The sequence below is a fragment of the Nicotiana tabacum genome, chromosome 14 (genome assembly GCF_000715075.1).
Source record: "Nicotiana tabacum cultivar K326 chromosome 14, ASM71507v2, whole genome shotgun sequence".
Classification (NCBI taxonomy): domain Eukaryota; kingdom Viridiplantae; phylum Streptophyta; class Magnoliopsida; order Solanales; family Solanaceae; genus Nicotiana; species Nicotiana tabacum.
Genome location: NC_134093.1, coordinates 17,973,961 through 17,995,445, shown reverse-complemented (window position 1 = coordinate 17,995,445; position 21,485 = coordinate 17,973,961). Strand labels below are relative to the sequence as shown.

The following is a 21,485-nucleotide window of genomic DNA, read 5'->3' as shown; positions in this document are numbered from 1 at the left end:
GTGAAAAAATTAGGGATAGGGCTAGCTAAAGTTGGTAATAAGTTGAGAGTTTGGCTAAAATGGATACTTATTTTCTCATTTTAGCCATACTGCGTAAAAATTCCTTAAGAATATGCTCATATTAAAAGAAGAACGTATCTATGGTGGATACAACATTCACTCAACTTCATATGAAACTAAACATTTATAACTTAAAGTCCAACTGGAAACTAACTGCCAACTGTAGCTCCTATTGTTCGTATGGGAGAACATGATAACAAAAGCATCAATAGAACAGGATTACAATCGTATCAAAAATGGCAAAAGAATTCACAGCTAGCGAAGACAAGTAACTATATAAAGATGGCATTTGTGGTGGTGGTGGTGTGGTCGGAGACAGTACTGGTTGCCTTATTTTTTCATAAGAGTTTACCCTTTGGCCCTAGGACTAGTAACTAGGCAGAATGTGCCTCCCTTTTCCCTCTAGTATAGGTTTCTTTTTCATCTGCACAAAGGCTTGAAGCCTATGTTTTGTAATTTGTACCAATAGCATTTACTTCATTTCCATGTATCTGGATAGGCTATCTCTCCTTCATGCTATATTAGGGAGTTTGTATTAATATATAATCCCCTCAAATCACTTTTTTTTAATTTAAATCATCCACCAAGGTTTTCATCTCCTGTGGTGTCGGGGGGTTTGGCATTGACCCCTACCCTGTTTATTCATTAGCAAAATAGTACAAAGAAGGGGGACATTTAAACCAAAACCTCCCATTGGAGCACTGCCAACAGAAACGTAAATGGCTAGGCCTTTACAAGTATAAGAGAGCTACTATGATGGGATGTGAGTTCAGCTCAGCAGTAGCTCTTCCTTTATCATTTAAGGTGGCTTAAAGATCCATCCTGAGTGTTTTCTTGGCCTAATTCTGAAATTTGGTACCTGCAATCTATCCATAGTAATGGCTCTTTTGGCCTCAATAGGTAGGTCATTTTCGTTAAGGAAAATAACCTGCTCACTGAGTGTAGTAGCGTGTTTGGACAAAGCGTCGTCCACTTCATTCCCTTCTCTGTATCAATGCATGATCTTGATACTATGTTGTTGCACCTTTTGTTGTATTAGAGTAACGTCTTCTTTAAGTCTCCATGGGGTATTTTATGTCCCTAAAATCATGTTGACAACCAGAAGAGAATCTAGTTCCAAGCTTAGATCTTGACAGTTATGGTCGCAATACCAAAGAATACCAAACAGAGCCGCTTGCACTTCAGAGTAGTTGTTAGTTAAGAAATGTACTGGTGCAGAGAAGGCCATCACCAAGTGACCATTTCTTTTCCTAACAACACCACCAGTGCCTGCTTTGCCTAAGTTTGCGATGAAGCTGTCGTCTGTGTTAATTTTTCACTGATTGCTATCTGGAGGTTCCCATAGAACCATAACACTCTTCAATCTTGTTTTGTAGTCTTCCACTACGTTGCACACTATATTCCATGTCCAGTCCCAATTCATTTGACTGTATTTCTGGCCCATGGAAACTTTAACCTGAAAAAGAACCTGTTGACATATTTTAAAAACATAAATAGTCTTCTTATCATATTTCTTACCACATTTGGCCTTCCATATCTCCCAGCATATTATAGTTGGGGTAATATGCAGTAGAAACTTATGGACATTATTTTTTGGTTGTCTGCTCCACCATTAATCTAGGATGCATAGAGTGTTCCTTCCCGTGGTCTGGAATCCCAGTGGAGTGGACATAGTGTTCCATACCTTCTTTGCTGTATTGCTATTTGCAAAAACATGGTCCATAGTTTCTTCTTCTGGTACCCTGCAACAACAACATCTAGAGATAATGTTAGTACCAAATTTTAGAACAGTGTCATCCAGTGGTAACCTGCCTTTTAAGAGTCTCCATGTTGCAAAGGAGATTTTAAAAGGTAGATGCTTATTCCAGATTTTGGCTAGTTGAGGTGAGCTCTCTCTTCTTTTCCTTAGAAGTTGATAGGCAGAGGAGCATGTAAAGGATCCTTGAGGGTTGGGGGTCCAGATGGCTTGGTCTTGAATTTGATTACGGCCAATCTTGATTTGTATAATCTCATCTAAAACTCTCTGTGGCACAGTGTCCTGGAGAAGCTCAATGTTCCAGCCATGGTTGGTGAAAAACTCTCTAACGTTGATGTTTCCTGGTTTCGAAGGAAGGTTGGCGTATGTTTTAATGTTACCCTGGGGAATCCACTTATCCCACCAAAACAAGATATTGCCCTTGTTGATCTTCCGGAGAATTTTAGGCTCAACCTTGTCTCTGGTCTCCATTAGGCTCCTCCGAGGGTTAGAGTCTTTGGGGTCCAATCTTTTTGAGATGGGGTTAGATCTTTGGCACTACTTAGCTCGGAGAAATTTTGTCCACAAATTATCTTCCACCCTGAGTTTCCACCATTTTTTTGCTGCAAACGAGTTGCATATATCTTGTAGCTTTTTAAAACCAATTCCTCCCTCATCGGTAGGATAGCTCATATTATCCCAGGAGCACTAGTGATAGCTCTTCTTGCCTGCTTTTTCACCCCAGAAGAAATTTGACAAGTACATTTTAATCTGCTTGATAATGGTCTTGGGAGGAACCATAGCTGCAAGCAGATATAGAGTTTGAGACTGAAGTATGTGTTTGATAATAATTGCTTTACCACCAAATGATAGGAGCTTCCCTTGCCAGCCGCCAGGTTTGTTTAGCACTTTTGTAGCTAGATCAGAGAAGTAGCAAATCTTCTTTCTGCCTATATAGATAGGGCATCCAAGATATGTGAATGGGAATTGCATATGCTTAAATCCTGTTCATTTTCGGATTCTTCTAATGGCTCTTTTATTATCTCTGTTAACTCTATAGTTATACTTCAGGAAGAAATTTTTTTCCTTGTTGATCTCTTGGCCAGATGCATCCTGGTAGTCATCTAGAGTCTCCATTAGCAACTTCACGGATCTCCTGTCACCAGAAGAGAAAAGAATTAGATCATCAGCATAACTTAGGTGGTTTATCTTTGGTCCTTTGGGATTCATAGAGAAACCAATAAATTGGTTGTTCCCATTGAGTCTATTAAGGGCCCTGGATAAAGCCTCAGCGGCTAGAATAAAAAGAGATGGGGAAAGAGGGTCCCCCTGCTTCAATCCTCTTGTTGGCTTGAAGAAGTCATGTCTTGTTCCATTAATTAATATGGAATACCAATTCTCATAAATCAATCTATGTATGGTATCAATGATAGCTTCAGAGAAATTTATTTTCCTTAGCACAGCCATAAGGAAACTCCAAGAGAGCTTGTCGTAAGCTTTTGACATGTCAAGCTTAATGACAATGTTGCGTCCCTAATTATTCTTCTTGATTCCATGAACAAGTTCCTAGGCAAGAAGAATAATTTCAGTGATTAGTCTACCTTTAACAAAGTCAGATTGATTATCAGAGATTAATTTAGGAAGAATATTAGCTATCCTAGCACTGATAATTTTTTAGATGATCTTGTTTGACACATTACAGAGACTAATGGGTCTTAATTGTGACAAAGATGAGGGGTCGGGGACTTTAGGGATGAGGACCAGATTAGTATGGGTGTAGTATATGGTGAGATTATAACCATTAAAGAAATTTTGAAAAAACTTGCAAACCTCCCTTTTTATAATGTCCCAGGATGCTTGGTAAAAGTGACCATTGAAACCATCTGAGCCTGCAGAGCTGTTGGGGTCTATAGAGAATACTGTATTTTTTATCTCCTCTTCATCAGGGATCTAGTTCAGGAGATGGTTGTCTTCATCTGTAACTATTGGCTCAATAAAATCAAGAATGGACAGGTTGTTGTCACTGTAAGTGTAGGTAAACAAGTTGTTGAAGTGATCAATAGCAGCATTTGCGATAGCTTCATTACCCTCAATCCATACTCCTTGATTATTTTTGATTCTATAGATGTGTGCTCTTCTCCTTTTCTCCTTGATCACACTATGAAATTGTACTCATTTTTAAAGTTGAATAAACACTATAGAAAATAAGATTTTTGGTGATGAGATTCTGTCGCGACCATTTTAGTCGCCACCAAAAGTATATATCACCGATGGAAGTGGCGACCATATTCTTAAATCTATTTTGTGATGGCATGTGTTTACCTTTTATGGCTAGTTTAGTCGCCACAAAAGCTAATAATAAAGCGAATTAGATTTTGAGGCGATTAATAGCCTGTTTGGCCAAACGTTTTTTGGGGCTAAAAGTGCTTTTTTGGTCAAAAGTGTTTTTGGCCAAAAATTGAGATGTTTGGCCAAGCTTTTAGATGAAAAAAAAATGTTTTTGAGGAGAACCAGAAGCAGTTTTTGAGAAGGAGAAAAAAATAACTTCTCTCCAAAAATACTTTTTTGAGAAGCACTTTTGAGAAAAATACACTTAGGAGCAGTTTTCAAAAGCTTGGTCAAACACTAATTACTCCTCAAAAGTGATTTTCGAATTAATTAATCAAACACAAACTGATTCTCACCAAAAATATTTTTTTTTAAAATACTTTTGAGAAAAGCACTTTTAGAAGCATGGCCAAACAAGTTATAAGTTCGCCGCAAAGATTAAACAATTACGCCACAAGTTAATTTAAGAAAGTCCGCCACTCCAACTGGCGATATAGCCTTTTGGTGGCGACGGAAATAGTCGTCCTAAAAGCCTTTATCTCCTATAGTGAAAATGCGCAGTTGGTATTTTTTTTTTAAAAAAAAGACGAAGAGAATTGAGAAAATATTTTAGTGAGAAGGGAGAAGCATTTCTTGGTTGCAAAGGAAACAAAATTTAAAAATTACACCTAATGGCGTTCGCGTTGTAAAAATAGGAACATTGCACTTCTTGAATAATTGAAAGGTTTTTTTGGTTTTTTTTTTTTTTGTTTCTTTATCCTCATAATAAGCTAACTCTCAAGGATGAGTACTAAAATAACATATTTTTTGCTCCTTTTTTGCAAAGTTTACATACACTTTTGCGGAATAATTGACCAAATATAGCCAAAAAACACAGGAATTTTGCTAAATAGTTTTCAATAATATACTAATATACTAGACAAAAGGGGAACAAGAAAAATAGGGGGAATTTACTAAATTTATGTCCTACAAACGTGGTAAATTTATTTTTACCATTAAACCTCGTAAAGTTGAGAAAAGTAAGATTTGTGTACATCTAGTAATTAATTTCAGGTAATCACATGCATGTCTATCTTCTTTTGAATTTGAAAGAATTCTAACCTAATTGAAATTCTAAACGTCAACGTTATCTCTATATAATTATATGCATGTATATCTCTAAAACTCCCTCCCCAAAACTCTCCTTTTTATTCTCTTCTTTGTATCTTTTTAGTTTCTTCTTTTGCTTCTAACAGCCCTAGGCGTCACTAATTGAATCATTTTAGTGTCTATTTCAAATTACAATGAACAACCAAAATGATCAGCAAGAAATCAACAGAAAAAGAAAGAACAACAACTTGCATGATCAAAATAATGCTAGTAATTTTAGTAAATTCTCTACCGAAAATATTCTAAGAGTTGGAGAAGAAGGAGAAGAAGACGAAGATAATGATTTGCTCACACTTTCATTGTCCTTTCCTCCTACTAATAGACCTCGAAAACAATCTCCTCCAAAATATCAACCAAATCTCCCACCACCATCATTGCCTCTACCATCAGGCTCTTTCTACCTCCCACCCGTTACAGTTTTAGCGTCGTCAACCCCAACAGTAGCCGCTCCACTGCAGCCAATGCGCAAACGACGTAACCCTTCAAAAGCAGCGAAAGACGGAAAAAGTGACACTATCCCACCCCCATTTCCTTGGGCAACAAACCGCCGAGCCACAATCCACACGTTAGATTACTTGTTGTCCAAGCAACTCTTCACCATAAGCGGCGACGTTCAATGCAAGAGGTGTGAGAGAAAATATCAAATGGAGTTTGATCTGAGAGAAAAATTCGTAGAAATTGGAACTTATATTGCTGAAAACAAAGCAGCCATGCATGATCGTGCCCCTGATATTTGGATGAATCCTTTGCTTCCAACTTGTCAATTTTGTAAACAAGAAAACAGTGTGAAACCAATAATCTCAGAGGAGAAAAGTTCCATAAATTGGTTGTTTTTGCTACTTGGGAAAATGCTTGGATGTTGTACTCTTGACGATCTTAAGTATTTCTGTGAACATACTAAGAATCATCGCACAGGTGCAAAGGATCGTGTTCTTTATTTAACCTACTTGACTTTGTGCAAACAACTCGATCCAAATGGTCCATTTGATCGTTGAGAATTAGTGTTACGTCGTTCTAGTTTAGGTTATTTTGGATTGAGAATTTGCTACTTTGAATTATGTTGAATGAACTTTTTGTAAGATTGATGTTTTCTCTTTTAGTTATCTTTTTAATCATTGTTGCAATTAATTCAGATGATTTTTCTTCTTCGTTTCTCTTTTTTTTCACCTTTTTTCGAACTGAGAATCTATCGGAAACAATCTCTTTATCTTCATCAGGTAAGGGTAAAGTCTGCGTACCCACTACCTATTATTAGGTGTTCTTGCAATTAATTGAGAATTTGCTTCTTGTGCTTAAGTCTTTAAAGTTTGTTTTTAATTTATTTTTGCATTTGTCGCTACTTGTACTTAAGTACGTACTTTTACTTGTACTTCTTGTGCTTAAGCATCATCTCAGTACATCACGACCTCTGATATATCTGACTAAACCACTACAAAAATAAACCTGCACTACAAACTAATTACACAATCTTTGTATCAACAATGGACACTACCTTGCTCTTCTGGACTCTGCATGCATTCTTAGTCTTTCTGTGAGCACGATGCTTGTGTCTCTCTTTTAACTCCATAACAAAATCCATCCATACTTGTCCTTGTTAACTCAGAGGTTGGAATTGATTCATGAATTATTAGTGTAGATAGGCATGAATTTGGTATGAACTCAGAAGCCTAATAAGGGAGAGTCTGGGTCCGCCAGAGGAAGAGTACTTCTAGACTTTCCGGGAATTGGAATTATTGAAGAAGCTCTTTATACTGGAATTGAATCCTACACATAAGAGCTCTTTCTTGATTTGACCAATACAAAATTCTATGTTCAAGTTAATTTGTCTGAAAATTTTCCAGTTCCTAGCTTGTCAAGTATGATATACTATTGCACCTATCATTGCTTATGCTACTTCCTTTCTAAATTGCTTCCAATATCCACGGCAAAGTTTCAGGTATTGCCATGTCCGGTATATTGATGTCTGACCACCTTGCCAATGCTCCTCTCATGGATTTCACCCAACAACAATCACCAAACAGAACTCCACTTCATACCAAATTCATTTCCCAGCTTCTTGACATATGGCCAAGCATTGCATTGTAGCTGCTTGAAACAGAGTAAACACCATTTCCAGTCAAGGTATATGTATTACCATTGTACCATTGAGCAATGCTATGTTTTAATCCATTTATCTTCTTCCAATACCAGCTACAATCCGCAGGTGGATTGTGATCCCAAATACTCCTACATGTCTTCATATACACACCATGCACCCAAATGCTCCTACATGTCTTCAACTAGTACGTACTTAAAGTTTGTTTTTTATGGATTCGGAAAATGTGATGCATAAATTCTCTTGGTGGTACAAGATGTGGTTGTATTGTCTTTGAGTTAAACTATATTTATATAGTTAAACAATACTAAGACATTTAATTTGCATTTAACTCGTACCTATTGCTACAAAGTAATAATATGTGCAGTAATATCATAGGCTAGAGTTTATGAGATCAATAAACATGTAACTATCTGCGCGCTTAATTAACTCTAGAGTCTAGCCTCAACCAGAGTGGCATTATCTTAAAAAGGAAAACTAAATCCTTAAGAACAATAAACTGATAAAGCTATTTAAGAAGTTATTATTGGTTTATAAAATATTTACATCAAAATAAAGAATGCTAAGTTAATTGTAGGAAGGTAAATATGCAGCAATCGTTCTATTTATTGGCGGAGGTTCCAAGTTCCCACGAGTGTCAAAGATTTCAAGGCAACATAATGCTATTTGGGTGATTATTGGTTGACCAATCTCAGTTTTCCTCTAACCGATCAATATGACTTATAACTTTATGGACAAGCTAGCTCGGATATATATTAATGAGGCAACATAACCCTCTATTTAGGCGAGTATTGGTTGGTTGACCAAGTCAGCTTCCTTTCTTACTGATCATTATTACTTAATTTGTTATTACTTTCTTTTCCACAAAACTTTGCTCCTCTTATCTTCAATTTTATATAGTACTTTAATTTTTACCTCAACTTTAACCAATTATTATAATATTATCCAAACGCCTATTAAACTACTACAATTTGGAACAAACTTGGCATTTGGCTGGAAAAGCATACTTATTTATTCAATGTTGGAAGTTGAAGGGTCAGCTTAATGGTTAAAAGCACATACGCATCGAATTTAGTAAATAGGGATAGGCCGAATATCAAAAATTTTAATGACATCCCAAAGGGCAAGAAAATATAAAGATTGGTTGCAACACTTGTCTTTGGCGCAAATAAACACACCTAGATGTTACTGTTTAAACTAAATACTGATTCTTAAACTGCATTTGTGCAATATTTGGTCAAAGTTGCAAAACAAGAATTTGAAACTGAAAAAACTACAAGAAATATTGGGATTTCAAGTCTCCTCTTTCATTCACAAGGAAAGATATATCTATACAAGAAGATACATAGCAATCCTAAATTAGATACAATTCTTTACATGAAAAACTACAGGACTCTTTTACAAGGAATATCTTTCTATACCAAATATAACAAGAAATAAGAAAGGAAAATAAAATATTGCACAGTATTTTCCCATCCCCCCCCCCCCCCAAGTTGAAGCATGAGGATCGAAAATGCGCAACTTGGAGAGTAGGAAATCAAATTGATATCCTTTCCCAAAGCCTTTGTAAAAACATTAGCAGGTTGCATGGAGGATTTCACAAAGACAGTCTGAATATTTCCATTTTGAATCTCATCGCGAATGAAATGACAATCCACTTCAATGTGCTTCGTTCTTTCATGATAAACGGGATTAGCAACAATGTGCAAAGCTGACTGGTTGTCACAATGCAAACGTATAGAGGATCAGAATGACTAACACCAACTGAAGCCAACAGTCCCTTCAGCCAGGCCGTAGTGGTCATAGAGCAGTATTCAGCTTCGGCAGATGAACGAGACATTGTGTGTTGCTTCTTCGTTTTCCAAGAAATAGGTGAATTTCTCAAGAGAACAAAATATCCGCTCAAGGAACGTCGAGTCAATGGACAACCAGCCCAATCTGAGTCACAATAAGCATACAATCTCAAATCACAATTGGCTCTAAGCAGAATACCTTGACCAGGAGTACGCTTCAGATAACGCACAACCCTCATTACTGCATCTAAATGCTCTTTCTTCGGATGCTGCATAAATTGAGCTAGAATATGCACGCAATATGACAATTCAGGTCGAGTAATTGTCAAGTAAATAAGTCGTCCAACCAGTCATCGAAACTGACATGGATCTTCAATGTCATCTCCTGTAGCTAGAACTAGCTTGTGATTTTGTTCAAGAGGAGTATTGGTTGGTTTAGCCGCAAGCAGACCAGCCTCAGATATAATATCCAAAATATACTTACGTTGACACAAGAAAATATCATCTGGATTGCGTGCCACTTCAATACCAAAAAAGTATTCCAATCTCCCCAGGTCCTTTATATGAAAACATCTATTCAAATAATCTTTGAATTTTTGTATTGATGTCTTATCATTAACCAGAAATAATGAGATCATTCACATAGATGAGAATATTTAATTGAACTGGACCATCTCGAAATGTGGATAAAGAGTAATTTGAACAAGATTGTTTGAGTCCATACCCCTTTTAACGAAGCAGCTAGTTTAGCAAACCAACATCGAGCTGCTTGTCGCAATCCATATAATAATTTTCGAAGACGACACACCTTCCCTGGTGTTGGAGAAACGAATCCAGGAGGCATTTTCATGTATACCTCTTCGTCTAAGTCTCCGTGGAGGAATGCATTTTGTACATCCATCTGATGAAGACCCCATCTTTTTGCAGTTGCAACTGCAAGGAAAGTACGAACCGTAGTCATCTTTGTCGTGGGAGAAAATGTTTCATGATAATCAATTCCTTCAACTTGATTATTTCCAAGTATCACTAAACGAGTTTTACACCGCTCTACACTTCCATCCGAGTTATATTTAATCTTGTAGACCCATTTGCTTCCTATCGCTTTCTTTCTAGGAGGCAAGTCTTCTACTATCCATGTACTATTCTCTTCTAGAGCTTGTATTTCCTTCCTCATAGCCTCTCTCCAACATTCATTTTTCATTGCCTCTGCATATGCACTTGGTTCATGTCATGCAGTTACACTAGCAAAGAAAGAGGGATGTTGCAAGGAGAATTTATTATAACTCACAAAATGTGTTATAGAGTAAGGAATACCTGAGGAATTTAATTGGGACAATGAACTCGTTGAGGGGCTTGCTTGGACAGTATGAGTTACATAATCCTGCAAACGAACTGAAGGTTGCTTTTTCCTTTGTCCTTTACCAAGTTGCACATCTGCATCGTCGCCCCTAACTATATCATCAGTGTTGTTTTCTCCATTCTCTGCATTATCAGCAATCACTTGCTGTTCTTCTCCTCTGACCTCTACCCTATGATTCCCATGTTCCTCATTAGCATCAAAACTCCAGTTTAAAGATTTATTTTCTGTCGACTCCATATCTTTAATGGTCTTCTTGTCATATGAAAATTTGGTTTCAACAAAAACCACATCCCTAGAAACAAAATATTCATCTCTCTCTCTCCAAATCATACAATCTCCATCCTTTCTTTTCGAATGGGTATCCCACAAACACACATTTTCTACTTCTACTTGTAAATTTATCTTTATTCTGATTTAAATGATGTGCATAACAGAGGCATCCAAAGGTCTTTATATGATTATAAGAGGGAGGATGTCCAAAAAGAACCTCATAAGGAGTTTTACCATCTAAAATCATAGAGGGGGTTCTGTTAATTAAGTAACCAATTGAAAGTACACACTCACCCCAAAACTCAATGGGTAATTTTGCTTGAAATCGTATGCTCTTGCCACATTAAGAATATGGCGATGCTTTCTTTCAACTCAACCATTCTATTGGGGTGTATTGACACAAGAAGGCTGATGAAAAACTCCATGTTCTTCAAAATAATTTTTCATACACAAATTCACTCCCATTGTCACTTCTAATAATTTTTATATTTTTCTCAAATTGCCTTTAAATCATCACTATAAATTTTCTAAGAACAGAAGCAGTCATACTTTTGTCATTCAGCAAATATATCCAAACAGCACGAGAGAAATCATCAACTATTATTAAAAATTAAATTGTACCACAAGAGGCTGGAACTCTATAAGGTCCCCACAAATCAGAATGTATCAAATCAAAACATTTCGCGGCTTTATTGTCACTAGAAAAGAACACTTCTCTGGTCTGTTTCGCTTTAAAACAAATATCACAAGCCTTACTAATATTCCTATCAAAACTACCAACACCAGAAATTAATTCTACCACCTTCGAAGAAGGATTCCCCAACCTCATATGCCATAGTTCAAAGGATGCAACAACTGTTGTCTTGCAAGCATGAGCCGGTGCCACTCCTTTGAGCCAGTAAAGCCCCTCAAGTTGTTCAGCCGCTGCAATCAGCCTCCTCAAATTTAGGTCCTGTAAAATACAAATTTTGTGAGTAAAATGAGCCACCAACTTCGAATCATGTAGAAGTTTTGATACAGAAATTAAGTTGCAATTCAAATTAAGTACAAAAAGGACGTGTTGCAACTTTAAATTCCCTCCAAGAGTCACAATTCCTTCTTTGACCGCCAACGTGTTTTCACCATTGGGCAAACTGACAGACCACGGTTCTATATCACGAACTTTTTCTAGGCTAGCATATGTTCCAGTCATATGGTGAGAAGCGCCACTGTCAATAATCCAAGAGAGAATTTTTTTCTTACCCGACATCCTCTCATTACCGTCACTTTTGTGTGTGCTCAACATTCCTATCAACTTGTTCCATTGCTCATCACTAAGGCCATTAAAATCTTTTCTATCAACATCAGTCATGGATCCATGTTCTCCTTCACTTCTAGGTGCTTGGACAACATTGGCATGTGCATTTGCTCCCTTGTCACGACTTTCACCAGTCCCACGCTTGCGACTTGCACCACGTCCAGGTGGATTGGGGCGAGGTTTGTTGGTCCACCACTCTGGATATCCTATCAGTTGGAAACAAGACTCAGCATCATGCCCTTCTCGCTTGCAGTACGAACAAATTACGTTTTTATCCCTTCCATTCCCCCTGAACTTCGAGCACCAATTTGCATTGCAAAGCTCATGAGAATCCCTTTTTCTTCCTTAGATCGAGTCATCGACATCACACGTTCTTGCTGAACAATCCTCGAGTAGACTCGGTTCAGATTCGGCAACAGTTCTATACTTAGTATATTGGAACGCATTGTTCCATACCCTTCATCATCTAGACCCATCAAAAATTGATGAATCTTTTCTTCTTCCTATTTTGTTTCCAGTTCTGCAGTGAGATTGCATTTACATCCATCACATCTATAAATTGGAATCAGATCATAGTTGGTCAGTTCATCCCGAATCATCTTGAGTCGACCATAATATGCAACTATGTTCTGCCCACCTTGCGTGCAATTTGCAAGTTCTGATTTCAATTGTTGCACCATTGCCAACAGAGAGTCGATGTTTAATATCCTCCCAGAAGTCTTTCACACTCTCCATATGAGATATGGTCGAACGAAGCTTGGGTTCGATAGTGTTGAAAATCCAGGAAACCAACATTGAATTGACAGTCCACCAATCTTCAATAGCGGTGAAAGCTTCTTCTGGTTGTTTAATAGTTCCATCAATGAACCCATATTTCTTCTTGGCCCTAAGAGCAGTCCGAACGGCTCGCGCTCATTCATCGTAGTTTTCCTCTCTAAATTGAACTTGGGTAATAATATTACCCGGGTTATCATTCGAATTCAGTATATAGGGTCTCGTAATTTTCTTGTTAGAACTAGTGGCTTCTTCTTCTTTAGGAGCCATGGCTCTGGTACCATGAAAAAAAAACTACAAGAAATATTGAGATTTCAAATCTCCTCTTTCATTAATAAGGAAGGATATATATAAAAGAAGATACAGAGCAATCCTAAATTAGATATAATTCTTTACATGGAAAACTACGGTTATAGTACTCTTTTACAAGGAATATCTTTCTATACCAAATATACCAAGATATAAGAAAGGAAAATAAAATATTGCACAGTTTTTTCCCAATTGAAACTGAATTGAGAAAAGTTAGTTGGGGTTGGACATGAATTTCACTTATTATTTCACTTGAAATGCCCCTCACACTATTTTTTCGACTTTGAATTCTAAGTTCAAGTTGAAATAGTTATGGAATCAATTACATAAAAAAAAATTGATTTAAAAATCTATGTTTTTCATTAATACAAACTCCTAAATGTTTAGAGTAAGAACAAATTAAGCAGCCATAAGGCTTATGTTGACTATAAGAATAGTACTTCCTCTTTCTCATTTTATGTGGTCTTGTTTTGATTGGGCACGAAATTTAAGAGACAAAGAAAAATTTTGTTTTTTTATTAAATTTATGGTCTAAAACAAATCATAAATATTTATATGACTATAAATTATTTCATCAAGGATAAAATGAGTATTTTAAAATTAAATTGTTTTTATATATATAAAGTGTCATTCTTTCGAGATAAACCAAAAGGGAAAGTGTGCCCCATAATTTCACACAGATGGAATAATCAATTTGATAATAAGGAAGGGGCAAAAAACAAGTACATACCATGATTTACTTTGCAATTTAAACTGTACACTTTATGTCAAATTTAAACTTACCATACTTGGCCACGGTTCATAAACATATACTGTCAACATAACAGCCTCGTTTGTTCCGATATTTTTTGGCTTTTATAGTAAATGGTTGTTATACACCTATAATTGCATTTGACATTTAAATATTTTTTGGCTGCTATACATAAGAAAATTATTCAAATTTAAATTCTCACAAGATATGCATAGTTCACTGGTTAAATATTGAAGAAAGCTAATACATTACTAATAAATTCATAACTAAAATTATAAAGATTTAAACTCTAAGGCAGACATTTTAAAGCTACCTAAAAAATAAATTTTTCAAGATTGATGGAAGAACTTTGTAATTGTAGCTTGTTTCGTAGATTTGACTCTCTTACTAGCCATATAACGCTTGAATTGGCGAATATTCGTGTCCAAATTTTCAGCAAAAAGGTATCCAATAGTTTTTCCTTGAAGACAATCTAAGAGCTTAATAGTTAAATTTTCTATCTAATTATTTTTTGAAACTTGTCCAATGAAAAAGATATCATATGCAAATCTTCAAATCTTATATCTTATGCAAGGTATAAACTTTATTTAATGGAAAAGATTGTGTGCATGTTTTAGAATTATTATTAGTAATTTTACAGATTCTATATGGTTATTATAGAAGGGTAGTTTTACAAAGAGTGTTCATCTATAAATATGGTTGTTGTTGTTATAGGTAAAAGATTGTTATATAGAGGTAAAATATAACTTAAAAATCGGTTCTGAAGAAAACTTGGCTTTTATAGCGAATTGTTGTTATATAGGGATATTGTTATAGAAAGGTCTGACAGTTTTATTATACTGTCAAACCTCTCTATAACAACATCTATAACAATCATTCACTATAAAAGGTAAATTTTTTCTCGATCCGATTTTTTATGTTATGTTTACCTCTTTATAATAACTTTTTACATGTAAAGCAACATCCATCTTTATAGTGGTACGCTCTTTGTAAAATTACTCATTTATAACAGTCATGTAGAATCTCTAAGAATACCAATAATAAGTTTAAAGATAATGACCTCAACCTACTACTACTTGAACTAAGATAAAAAAAAAAATCAACTGTTAAGCTATTAGATTGCTTTCAAGGGAAAGCTATCAGATACTTTTTTGCTGAAAATTTGGACACAAACCTTCGCCAATTCAAACGTTATATTGCTAGTAAGAGACTGGAATCTACGGAACATGCTACAATTATAGAGTTCTTCCATCAACTTTGAAAGAATTTAATCTTCTTGTAGCTTTAAAATGTGTGCCTCAGAGTTTAAATCTTTGTACATTTAATTATAAATTTATTAATAATGTATTAAATTTTTTTAATATTTAATTAGTTAAATATGCATATCTTTTGAATAATTTTCTATCTTTTATATATACATTAAAAAATAATTGATTCTTGAATAATTTTTGTTTATAACAGTCAAAAAAATTTAAACGACAAATACTATTATAGGTGTATAACAGTCATTCACTATAAAAGCCGAAAAATATTAAAATAAACGATACTGGTATAGAAAAGTTTGACTGTATTTTCATTACAACCCACATGCAACGCATGCTTAAAGACCTAGAGCATCAAAAGATGGGTGACACAAGTCGAAAATAAAACAAGAAAAGACAAAAAGAAAGATAAGGGGCGAGGGGGTGGGGGCGAATCGAAAACAAATCAGCCACGTGATGCTCGATTTACTATGAACACTTTCATCACAGATACACACTGTTGAAATTGTAATAATGGGCCACAAAGCATAAAACTACAAGATAGCAATGGATCAAATGACTGCACAGGTTGTTCAAGTAACTAATCAATCTGGTTGGCAGCAATCTTAGGAACCACATAGCTTAGCATAAGAACCACTCTGAATCTGATTACCAATTTCCACAGGTCATTTACATAATATGGAGCAACTTAGAAAAACAAACGAAGAGAAACACATTACTGTTGTCTATATTCTGACCGCTTAGTATCATATTCAATCAATAAGATACATTATATTAGGCAACGACTAAGCAAGTTACAGACTTGTTGTCACTTAGGATGTAATAGATCACTTGCAAGGGATTTCTCAGCTATACCATTTACCTCTATGACGCTACATCCAGGCTGCTTCTTTATCCTCATCTCCTCAATCAATTTCCTAACACACTTAGCTTCTATATCTCGATCAGCTTCCTTGTATATATTGTATGCAAGTACACAAGTACCATGGTCAGCTACCTTCATGTTAGACAGCTTTCTCCATATCCTGTCACCTACTTCAACATTACCATACACCCTACAAGCACCAAGTAAAGCTCCCCACACATTAGCATCCCCTTTCTCTATCCCTCCCATGTTCTCCTCTATGAACTTCTCAGCATCCTCGAGCTTACCAGCTCTTGCTAACAGGTCTACCACACATGCGCGATGTTCAAACCTGGGTTCAACTCCATAAACACTGCCCATTCTTGAAAACAGTGAAAGACCTACGTCAACCATTTCTGCATGAGTGCAAGCAGAGAGCAGAGAAACAAAAGTGGTTTCATTTGGCCGATTCCCACTTGCTATCATCCTATTGAACAATTGAACTGATTTCACTGCATCTCCATTCATTGCAAAGCCTGATATGATGGCATTCCATGCTCCAATATCCTTATAAGTTATCACTTCAAAAACCGATGAAGCCGACTTCATTCTACCACATTTAGAGTACATGTCAACTAATGCAGTAGCCAATATTGGGTTTGACTCGTAATTATAATGCTTAGCAAATGAATGTACCCAAAAACCTTGTGCTAGTGCACCTAGATGAGCACAAGCCGTGAGAACACTCACAAGAACAGACTCGTTCGGCATAAGACCGTCTTCTTCCATCCTCCGATACAGGCAAAGCACCTCCTTAAAATCACTAGCCCGTGAATATGCTGCCATCATTGCACTCCAAGAAATCACATTTCTCTCCGGCATTTCTTCAAACAATAATCTAGCTTTCCCCACCTCCCCTATTTTCCCATATCCATCAATCATGGTGGTCCACATAACCACATCTCTGTTGGGAATTTCATCAAACAACATATGTGCTCTGTCCATCTCGTGATTTAGGGAATAAAATTCAATCAACGATGCAACAATAAACCGGTCATGTTGTAATCCCAATTTCAGTAAATGGGCATGCACTGAAAAACCACGTTGACCAAACTCGTTTAAAATCATCGAACAAGCCTTTATCAATGGCGGAAAAGTATAATTATTTACAATAAGCTTATCTCTAAGCATATCTTTGTAGCATAGAACTGCTGGTATCGGCAAATCTGATTGCATGTATCCTCTGATCATGGTATTGTACAAAAAAGTACTTTGGTAGTCAAGATTTTGAAACACAATACGCGAATAATTGAAGAAAGAAGGATTCCCAGAATTGACGACAAATAAAAGAAGTGGGGCAATGGCTGATGGAGTTTCAGGGAGGTAGAGTTTGAGGAGTTGGCAGTGGAGTTCTTTTAGGTGGTTGAGAGTTCTGCACTTTTGTGTGAAGTGCGTTAAGGCAGAGTGAGTTTCGTTAACTGCTTTTCGAATCATTTAGAATGGTGAAAATGGCAGATCATTTTTTTCCATTCCTCATCTCAGGAAACAAGTCCTAAGATTTCTCCAATGCATGATCCTTCCTTTCAAACCAACATAGAAATCATTTTCAAAGCTACCTTTGAAATGTTGATTTGTCTGAGGTTTCTGGGGCTAATGGTTCAAAGCCCTTAATGGCTTTAGCAGATTCTCTAGTACATGTTACAATTGCGTACATTCTACTGCACAACCACCAGAGCAGAGAATGTAGATTAAACCACTTTCCGATCCTAAACTATTTTAACCACTTTAGCTGATAATGATTGATCATACTAATATATACTAACTGCAAGCGTCGTGCAAATTCTTGTAATGTAAGTCGACTGGTTTGTCCACACATCTTTGCAAATGTAGCTGATCAGGAGAACATACTCGGCCTGGCAGTCGAAAGCAATTAAGGCGACAATATCAGAGAATGATTAATCACAATTCTAAACACAAATAGACAATTGCCTGGAAATCCACACTTTAGAAGTAATGTTTTCCAAGAGTAGATGGGGTATCCAGTAAAGTGAGTATTACAATTCACAAGTTACAGTCTCTAGAAAAACCAGTCCAATTTGCCCCCCGGTTTTGGTTCAGTGGTAAACGCACAGTAGAGGGACGGACCCATTATCCAATGAGTTTTAACCCAGCTGGCCCTCGAGGATTTCACAGTAATCAAAAGAAAAAAAAATAGCTAGTCCAATTTCCTACAAAGGGTAATTTAAGTGATAACTTGCTCATCATGGAACCAACAAAAAACTAATAACAAAAAAATATGGTTTCTTGTTCCAACACCCGTTTAGACATTTTAACAAACACCTAGCATTCAATTAAACTAACAGGCTTTACAGCAACGGCAAACTTGTAACTGGTGATTCTCTTAGTTATCCCTTCAAACACAGATATGGAAAAGATTTACTTCCTGCATCCTACAAACTCACAAATTACACGTATTAATTCCACCTCATTTCCAACACAAAAACATAAACACGCAGAAACTCAGCAAGTATGTTGTAAAGAACAAGAAACAGAGAGTTTATAACACACCTATTGATTGTCTTCTCTTCAGTTTCTTATAGCATATCAAAGACTGCAAAAGAAACCAACTGTTACGACGAAAGGCATTGAACTTTTTCTCTATATCAACATGGAGAAGTGCACAAATAGCCGATTTTAAGACATCTATTTAAAGAATAGCCACTTTTCACAAAGTTTAGCCGCTTCAAAATTACTTTGATGGTCTGAAGTTAGAAAATCGAGTGTCTCAAGTTTTCAAATTCAGACCAACGGGTCTGGTTTGGTTCTATTGAAGCCTCAATTATGAAATTTGAAAAAAGTTAAGCTTTGGTAGAGCTCCACTTCATATCCGAAAGTTTGAATTTTAACTTTGATTTTTAAAACTTAAAGACTTTGGGGTATGAAGTTAGGCTTTGTCATAGTGCAATTTCAGGATCCGAGATATCTGAATATTAATAATAATAATAAGAAGAAGAAGAAACAACAACAAAAAGGTTTAGTATGAAATTTGTCAACTGGCTAAATTTTGGATGATTATTAAAATTAAATATATTTTAAATAGGAGTATTACAAGCAACTAGCTAGTGTCATTTCTACGTAATATCGCTAGTCTAAATTTAAAATCTACCCCATCAAGACTAATTCTTTTAAGATTAGAAATTCAAAAATAATCAGATTTATAAGTGGTAATTAAAAAATAGTCACAGTTTCAAAAGTAATCAAAATTTAGTCATTTTTCATGTAAAGATAAATTTAAACGAAAACATTGTTCAAAATCCGGAAAATATTCCAGCATGATATACTGGAGTTCGAATTTTTTACTTGTAAACTTCCAGCATAATATACTGGACCATCATAATATGCTGGAAGTTCATACACAGGTGCTCCAATCTCCAGTATATTATGCTGGAACTTTCTGTGCGCTGGAGTTCCAACATAAAGTTCATACACAGGTGCATTAATCCCCAGTATATTATGCTGGAACTTTTCGTATTGTAGCAAAATAGTGGCTATTTTTCAATAACTTTACAAACGCTGGCTATTTTTTAATTACCAGTCCAAAAACTGGCTAGTCCGTGTTATTTTTACTCTAAGATCTAATACGTATTTTGAATGGTTGTTGTTTTTGAAAAATATGAGTATTTTCAAAGAGTAATATATTTATATATATATATATATATATATATATATATATATATATATATATATATATATATATATATATATATATATATATATATATATATATATATATAAATGAATGAATATCGAAATTATTATAACCTGTGGCTTTGAATGAAAAAGATTTGTTAATGGGAGAAAACTTACTCGGACACGGTGCATTCGTCAAATCTCAATTTAGTATGGTTAAATGATGAAATAGAAGTAATAGTAAATATTTAATAAACTGTGGATAATTAATAAACACTATGTAAAAGATATATATCGTGCATTTATAATATGCTGTATGGATGGGTGCCAATAAGCATTTTTTGTTGTGAACTTGTGTTTTAATACGGAAAAAGAACTTTATAAGGGAAATAATTTTTAAATTCTCTACTTTTGTATACCGTTTGTGTATGGAGTTATTCCCGTGAGTACTAAGAAAATTAGGAGTAACCATTTTAGGAGACAAGCTTAGACGAAGAAAACGGATGGGTTCATCTCGTTCAAAAGCCAAAGTAACACGCATGTGCCTAATAAATATATTTGGCTGAGAATTTTTTTGGTTTGGTAGCCAACTTTGTTGAATTGTTAACATTGAAGAAAAAGAAGAAAAAATGTGTGCAAATTATCAAATATAGTAGGCTTTAGAGAGTGAGACTTCGGCTATAAAAGTAAGGTTTCACAGACATAGTATAAGAAAATAGTCTGTAAGAAAAATAAAGAGTGAGCGATATTGTAATGAGGTGGGAATATCAAAAGAGGGTTATTTCTTTTGAGTGTTGTAGTGGTCTTTGGAGTATTTTACTCAGACCTACAAAGTGTAAAATTCCTTGCTATAGTGATATCAGTCGCTCGTCTCGGGGCCGTGATTTTTCCCTTATTCAAAAGGGCTTTTCACGTAAAAATCTTAGTGTCGTTGTCACTCTTTTATTCTTGTTAATTACCGTATCTCGGTGCTACGTTATTATTCCGTTTTTATTACTGTGAATATTATTTTTGTAGGGGTATATTCCCAACAAAAACACCATTTGAGTTCTTTTTTTAATTGGAATAAAAAGTGATGAAACATTTATATCCTTTAGTCAGAAATGAAGCATTTTGTAGTGGAGGTGACTGGTCCGATGTTTTACAGATAGAATGTCAAGTAGCTGCAATAAACAGTAATACGACTTGCTTAATTCTTAATTTGGATTGGTTGTCACCCTATTATCGTTATGCACATACGTTTTGCATTTGTAGCCAAAAAGAAAATCATAAGCAACAACATAAAATTTTGGCTATGTAACTAATGATTGGTGAGTTGACAACAAATATTTCAAAAAAAAAAAATCACTTATATTAATAGTAAATAATTAACTATTTAAATTATATACAATAGATATTGAGTATACAATTTTTGAAACCTTTGACTTTTTAGGCTAAAACAAAAGCTTTAGAGCCCGTTTGGACATAAGAAAATTTTTCTTTTTCTCAAATTATTTTTTGAAAACAATGTTTGGTTATCAAAATCTTACCATTTTTCCAATCTCACTTAAAAATGGGAAGGTTGCTAGTGTTTAGTTACAAAATATGTTGAAAAAAAGACATCCAACTATGTTGCAAAAATTACAACCAAACACAACTTCATCTTCAATTCAAATTTTAGTGAAATTTCAAATTTCAAATTTGTTTTTGGAATTCATGTCCAAAAGCCTACTTAGTGACCTTGTGATGGTGCCGCTCCTGATTTGAAGAAAAAAATAGGGATTGTTTG

General features: G+C 35.4%; 3 protein-coding genes across 4 annotated transcripts; 1 reads left to right on the top strand and 2 right to left on the bottom strand.

Annotated features, from left to right (window-relative positions):
* The first annotated feature begins 5,323 nt into the window (after positions 1 to 5,323).
* On the top strand, positions 5,324 to 6,269 carry LOC107780834 (uncharacterized). The gene has a single exon (XM_016601433.2). The coding sequence runs from the start codon at positions 5,407 to 5,409 to the stop codon at positions 6,265 to 6,267; it is 861 nt and encodes a 286-aa protein (XP_016456919.1). The 5' UTR covers positions 5,324 to 5,406; the 3' UTR covers positions 6,268 to 6,269.
* Positions 6,270 to 8,874: 2,605 nt separating this feature from the next.
* On the bottom strand, positions 8,875 to 13,249 carry LOC142168690 (uncharacterized). 2 transcript variants are annotated; one of them, XM_075229374.1, is made up of 3 exons: positions 12,033 to 13,249; positions 10,475 to 11,742; positions 8,875 to 10,366 (listed from the first exon to the last, which is right to left on the bottom strand). In XM_075229374.1, the coding sequence occupies exons 2-3, from the start codon at positions 10,848 to 10,850 to the stop codon at positions 9,795 to 9,797; spliced, it is 948 nt and encodes a 315-aa protein (XP_075085475.1). In that variant the 5' UTR covers positions 10,851 to 11,742; positions 12,033 to 13,249; the 3' UTR covers positions 8,875 to 9,794. The 2 variants fall into 2 exon arrangements, with proteins under 2 accessions (XP_075085475.1, XP_075085474.1); XM_075229373.1 differs by having other exon boundaries at positions 10,475 to 13,249.
* Positions 13,250 to 15,828: 2,579 nt separating this feature from the next.
* Positions 15,829 to 19,024, bottom strand: LOC107764279 (pentatricopeptide repeat-containing protein At5g66520-like). Its single transcript, XM_016582834.2, has 2 exons — positions 18,596 to 19,024; positions 15,829 to 17,940 (listed from the first exon to the last, which is right to left on the bottom strand). Exon 2 carries the CDS (start codon positions 17,519 to 17,521, stop codon positions 15,992 to 15,994), a length of 1,530 nt encoding a protein of 509 aa, XP_016438320.1. The 5' UTR covers positions 17,522 to 17,940; positions 18,596 to 19,024; the 3' UTR covers positions 15,829 to 15,991.
* Between the last annotated feature and the right edge of the window lie 2,461 nt (positions 19,025 to 21,485).